This window comes from Ochlerotatus camptorhynchus, unplaced genomic scaffold (genome assembly GCF_037179485.1).
Source record: "Ochlerotatus camptorhynchus isolate MF236.1 unplaced genomic scaffold, CSIRO-AGI_Acam_v1.1 ptg000180l, whole genome shotgun sequence".
In the NCBI taxonomy this organism is placed as follows: Eukaryota; Metazoa; Arthropoda; class Insecta; order Diptera; family Culicidae; genus Ochlerotatus; species Ochlerotatus camptorhynchus.
Window position 1 is genome coordinate 2,549,504 of NW_027040670.1, and position 6,155 is coordinate 2,555,658.

At 43.2% G+C, this 6,155-nt stretch overlaps 1 protein-coding gene across 1 annotated transcript; it reads right to left on the reverse strand.

The window, feature by feature from the left end:
* Window positions 1-4,860: 4,860 nt before the first annotated feature.
* On the reverse strand, window positions 4,861-5,381 carry LOC135701924 (eclosion hormone-like). Its single transcript, XM_065222870.1, has 2 exons — window positions 5,288-5,381; window positions 4,861-5,220 (listed from the first exon to the last, which is right to left on the reverse strand). Exons 1-2 carry the CDS (start codon window positions 5,379-5,381, stop codon window positions 5,036-5,038), a joined length of 279 nt encoding a protein of 92 aa, XP_065078942.1. The 3' UTR covers window positions 4,861-5,035.
* Window positions 5,382-6,155: the final 774 nt, after the last annotated feature.

The window sequence follows — 6,155 nt, forward strand, 5'->3', positions numbered from 1 at the left end:
TTATGCATATTTTTGGTTGCTGGTCGATTGCTGAATGTATGTATGGGCCCAAATTTGGGGAATTTAGGCCGACATTTCCCTTATTGCCAGCGCCGGTGGTGTAGTGGTAAGCGTGACTGCTTTCTAACACCCCAAAGGGTCTGGGTTCAATTCCAGCTGAGGTCGGTGGGATTTTTCTGAGGCATACAAATCTCTGGTCACGTCTTCCTTCAGAAGGGAAGTAAAGCCGTTGGTCCCGGCCCATGTGTGTTGAATGGGTGCGATATCCTACGCAGGTGTGGAAGCTGCCTTCCTGCACATTCGATTGCCGTCAATGGATGGCAATCGATTTCCGTCGGTGATTGGCACTAGATTTCGGAACAGAGACCGACGTTAAATAAAGGAAAAAAAATCCCTTATTTACTATGTTTTTTAAAATTTTTGATTTTCAGTATGCAGTTACTTGAGTACAACTTTATTTTGGTCAATTTAGAAATGAGCAAATAAATAAGAGCTTCAAAAATACACCCTTCAGAATCTTCTCCAGGCTCGGCCAACTAGACAGATTCTAGTCTCAATGAGGAGCTGGTTGATGCATCAATGGCAATGCAGCCTTGACCAGCTTTGTGGTATTTCATAAAATTTAAAAAAAAGTTACTTGGGCTGTATCCCTCGTCTATCCAGATAACTTTTGTTTGTCTGTGGATATTTTTAAAACCGTGTTTATGAAGCTCACCTTTACAGTACTATTTAAATAAAACAACTTTCCAGTGTTTTTTTTTATGTAGTTCTTTTATTTTTAAGGCTGAATCGCGTTAGGTTTACGGAGCGAAAAATTCATTGTTCATTGTTTGTTTGTAACAAAATTAACTTATTTCTACGTCTAGTAGGAATTGGGCCGAATACTCACGACTTACCCGAGGTTAGAGGGGTACATTGTCAAAGGATAGGATAAGGGGAGGAGCTTGGTGGTAGGGTAGGACGGGAGGCAATCTATAGACCAGCAATCGGGCCAAATAGCCTGCATGCCTTATTGAACGATAACGGCCAACAATGCGTGAACTTTGCAGTCTCTCGGGGTATAGTAGTCCCAAGTACATTTTCCCCCGCAAGGATATCCACAAAACCACCTGGAGATAACCTGACCAAAGACAGAAAACCAAATCGATCACATTCTAATCGACGGAAAATTCTTCTCCGACATTATCACGACATCGCACGTACCGCAGTGCGAACATAGATTCGGACTACTACCCACGGAAGAGCAGCTTGGGGCAGGTACTCTTGAAGATGGCTGAAGTGACATGCTGCAACACCGCACGAGATTGAATGAGAAGCAAAACAGACAAGCGCGGAACAGACAAAACTCGGTTTTCCGAAGGAAGAAGCGTCAGCAGGAAGACCGAGATCGCCAGGCGATGGAAAATCTGTACCGCGTAAACGATATATGCAAGGACTTGGCCGGTTACCTTCTCACGAACGAGTGTGAGATGATTGAGAGGTGGAAGCAGTACTATGGCGAGCACCTCAACGGTGATGCAGCAGAAAACGAAGGTGGCAGACCTTGGAGCACACACAGAATACGACAAGCTACCAGCCCCTGATCTTCAAGAAGTTGAGGAGGAGATCGTTCGGCTGAAGAACAACAAAGCAACTGATGTAGATCAACTACCAAGTGAACTAATAAAATACGGTGGTGAAGTGCTGGCTAGAGCACTGCACTGGGTAATTGCCAAGATTTGGGAGTAGGAGATATTACCGGAGGAGTGGATGGAAGGTATCGCAACTACGGCGCGATCACACTGCTCAGCACCGCCTACAAGGTACTCTCCCAAATTCTATGCCGCCACCTGTCATCATTTACAAGAAAGTTCGTGGGGCAATACCAGGAAGAATTCATGGGTGCCCGCGCTACCGCAGACCAAATTTTCGTGAATCAGCAGGTTACAGACCTGGACTATGCTTGTGTGCTATGGTGTTTTCAAACGGAAGGTGTTGTGTACCATCTACGGTGGAGTGCAGATGGATGACGGAACGTGGAGGAGGCGAATGAACCACGAATTGCATCAGCTGCTGGGTGAACCATCCATCGTCCACATTTAAAAAATTATGCGACTACGGTGGGGTGGGCACGTCGTAAGAATGCCGCACGACGACCCAATGAAAATGGATCTCGAAAGCGACCCAACAGGAACAAGAAGAAGAGGCGCGCAGCGGGCAAGGTGAATCGACCAAGTAGAAGGCGACCTGCGGACCCTTCGCAAAATACGAGGCTGACGAAGTGAGGCCATGGATCGAGCAGAGTGAATACGACTTCTTCGGATAGCAAAGGACAACAACAAGGTAAGGTATTGGGGGTGGGGTTTCGTTGTATCATCAGAGCGTTGTCGCCAGTATGAACGGTAGTGCGGTTATATTCGTCTATAGTTCGAACGGCTGTGGTGACCAGTAGGTGACGATGAGTCGCATCGAGACGGGGGACAAGACAAACAAAAGCTAATAAAGAGAAACAAAAGACAAAGGAATTAAATTCTAATAGGGGAAAAGTTGGCTTCGGCAATACCTTAACCTATTATCGTCAGGGGGTAAACAAAGTCCTAGAGCACTCAAATTTGACCAATAGTTGCTCTGAAACACAATGCATCCACATGCCAAAATTGAGCTCTCAAGGACGTTGTTTACCCCCTGACGATAATAGGTTAAGGTGTTGCCGAAGCCAACTTTTCCCCTACTAGACATTTACAGAAACACATAAATCGACTGCATATAGCAGAGATAGCGGGTACGCAACACGTCTCTGATAGGAACATAGGGGCCTCGAGGGTATTCAAAAGTCGCTCTCTGGCGGTATCATTATCCGTACATTGCCAAACTGCGTGATCGATGTCATCGTTACCGTCTCCACACCGACAGATGTTTCTGTCCACGAGACTTATTCTGATGCGCATCTACCGAGTAGTGGTTGAACATAAGTCTACTCATTACGCGAATGAAGTCACGACTTAAGCTCAAGCCACGCTCTCGAAGAAACATTAGGAATAATTGAATGTAACCGCCGTCCAAGATTTCCAGTGTCTCAATCGGTTTGCCAACTCGAAAGGGTACTCTGACGCACTAAATGGTAAAATTCATCGTGTAAAATTTGCCTGTCATAAAATTCGCCTTCCGCGCAGCCCACCTTTGCGAGTGAGTCCGCCTTCCCATTGCCTGTGATTGAGCAATGTGAGGAGACCCATACAAAAGTAATCATAGAGGAAATGGATGTAATATCGGCCTTAAGGCTCCTAATTTAGGCCTATACATAAATTCAGCAATCGACTTATACGTATACTGAAGCTATGCAAAGATCTTTTTTCTTCACATTATTTGGCAAGCGACGATTTCGACGCCTGATAGAGAAGGAAGGGAAATTGTGTAGAAATGGTAGCACTTTTTGATCCCTAAAAGAACTCCTGCATAAAAATCGTCTCTATTCAGGCTTATAATGTTAAAATCGTGAAGGTTGAGTTCTTTATCGGAAGAAAGCCATGTTTCACAGAGAGCAAATATATCACAATCAGAATTGTGAAGTAAAAATTTGAACGAGTCTAGTATAGACACTAGAATACGGCAGTAAATATCACTGTAGGACAGTGATCATATCTTGGACCTGATTCGATGAATTATCCGTCGAAAGATATTATTGATGCAAGGAGAGGTAATGAAACAGTTAATTGTTAAAAATATGATGTTTAAAGCAAGGCAGAAACTAAGCTTCTAAGAGGGTCTTGTAAGTAACCAATGACACCTCATCTTACGGTACCTTAAATTATAATTATCTGCATTACACGTAAACCAGCAACTTTTGCTGAATGAAATTCAACTGTTTGTGCTTCTTTTAATCGTTATTTAAGTAAATAAAGTGGACTTAATTGGAAATATTTGTCTGAATATTATTTCTACTATTCGGTGAACCGAATTTTTGGCCAGTGTGAACTTTGATAGATATTCGGGCCAAATATGCAGTGCAGTGCTACAAAAATTATCCTTTGGACTGAACCCTTCGCTTTGTTTTCATCAATTGGTCCCAACCCTAGTAATCACCAGGTCAGCGCACCAGTCGAATTGCTTTTGTAATTTTCCAAATATTTGATCCAATTAACGTAGAACTTTTATCACATCAAAACATACCATAAGTCCTCCGGCCCATTATCCATCGAACCAAAATGATCCAGTGTGCCTTCCCTCGACAACCAGCTTGATAAATTGTGCTTTGAAAAAACAAACCCCAAGTGTTTATTTACACTTGAAAGCTCACAACGAGCAACAGCTGCTTGAGTTCCATCACCATCATCATCATCATCATCGGCTGCTACTCTCCTCCATCAAGAAACATCAAATCCACGTCCAACGTCGGAACCTACAACGTTCAGTCGTCTCCAACAAGCACCAGACAGCATCCGAAGGGGTACTTGATATCCGGCCACTTGTATATCGCCTCCCGTGCACTCCCGTAGGAGCAACGTAATGGAAGCACTTATCCTGACTTCCAGTACAGACGCACACACACACACACACACACACACACACACACGCGCGCGCACATAGGTTGGCTGTGGTTGGCTATAGCCACTTACCCAGACAACCCCGGGGATCCAGAGTACGCTGTTATGATTAGCGATCAAGAGTCTCTAGATCTGCTTTTTTAATTGCTTCAACAAATAGAACGCTCTGGAGCATCAAGATCGCACTGATCATCACTCACACCCAGCGCGTCGTCATCGGATGCTCGGTCGGTCGTTCATCATAGGCAAGCCATATGGTTTGTTTTCGCATCGGTGGCTTGAGCAAACAATGACCCATTCTTGACTGGTTGAACTCCGTGTAAAGAAATTAGAATAATTTTGAATTCTTAACGAGCAGTGATTTATTTGTGAGCTTTAAAGGGTAGCATTCTACTCCTGTTTTTTTGGTTAGGATGATATCAAAATAAATACACAAGCTAGCACGGGAAATGCTCTGGAACTGCGAGAGGTCACTTGAGTTGATGAGGTCCGGTGGTCAGCGTAGGGGTTAGTTAGTTGAGCTTGTTGAGGAAAGGAGCGATCGAATTGATGTCTTCACAGTCCGGGACCATCTTGCCCTTGAATTGGATGCAGGCTTCGGCACACAGATGGCCATCGAAGAACTCACCGAACATCTTCTTGCACTGGGCGCAGTTGTTGATACAGACACCGATCAGGTCGTAACCGCCAAGGATGTCTTAAATGGAGGCCATATTGTTAATTTGTTGTACATGTTTGATTTGCTTTGTTTGATAATAGCTTACCTATTTGGGGATTAGCATCGGTGTTATTGATAAGAACGAGAGCCATGAAAGCAACAATGCAAATAACGGATGAAATTACTTTCAACGATGACATTGTGATGATGGGAAGAGAAATTTGTTCTGACTCGAATGCTGCACTTGATTAGTGATGTCGCAGATGAGTGTGAAGAAAATAGTTCACATGAAAGGACTTTTATACCAGTATCGGCAGGAAGCTTGATAGACACATATTTTCCTGGCGGAAATCAGTTTAATTTAATCGATGGAAATCTCTGCTGGGCGGGCAATCTTCTGCGCTACTTTACAATATTTTTTTCAGTCAGAGCAGAGAATGATTCCTAAGGTGGGGCAAAAAATCCGTTTTGAGGTTTTCAAGAGCCAGACTTTTCCTAAAAAAATCACAAAAATTGGTTATGTTTTCGAATAATTATAGGCAAAAGTGTGTTTCGGGATTATAAAATATAGCAGTTGCACCAACTGTGGGGGCGCACAGCAAAAAAAAATGCAATATTCAAGGGGTAATTTTATTTAGAAGAATGATTGCGTTTTTCTTGTAGATGATTTTATGAGTATCAGACATTTCATCAAGAAGCTGGAATTACCTGTAGTGGGGCAAAAGTTCGAGTCATTGGGGCAAGCGAGTCGTGTCCCAAGCCCATGTTATCATTCATAAATGTCTAAAACGCATTTATTTACTTTCAACAATCATAAATGGAGCAGAATTTGTTAAAAACCTCGAAAAAATGTCGAACTTACTGAATTTACTGCGGAAAAACCATGTTTTTTTAGCGCATTACGATGTTCACCAAGTTCTGACATTTGGACACAAAGATGTTCTTCACGCCATTATGGGGTATTTAAAGATTTC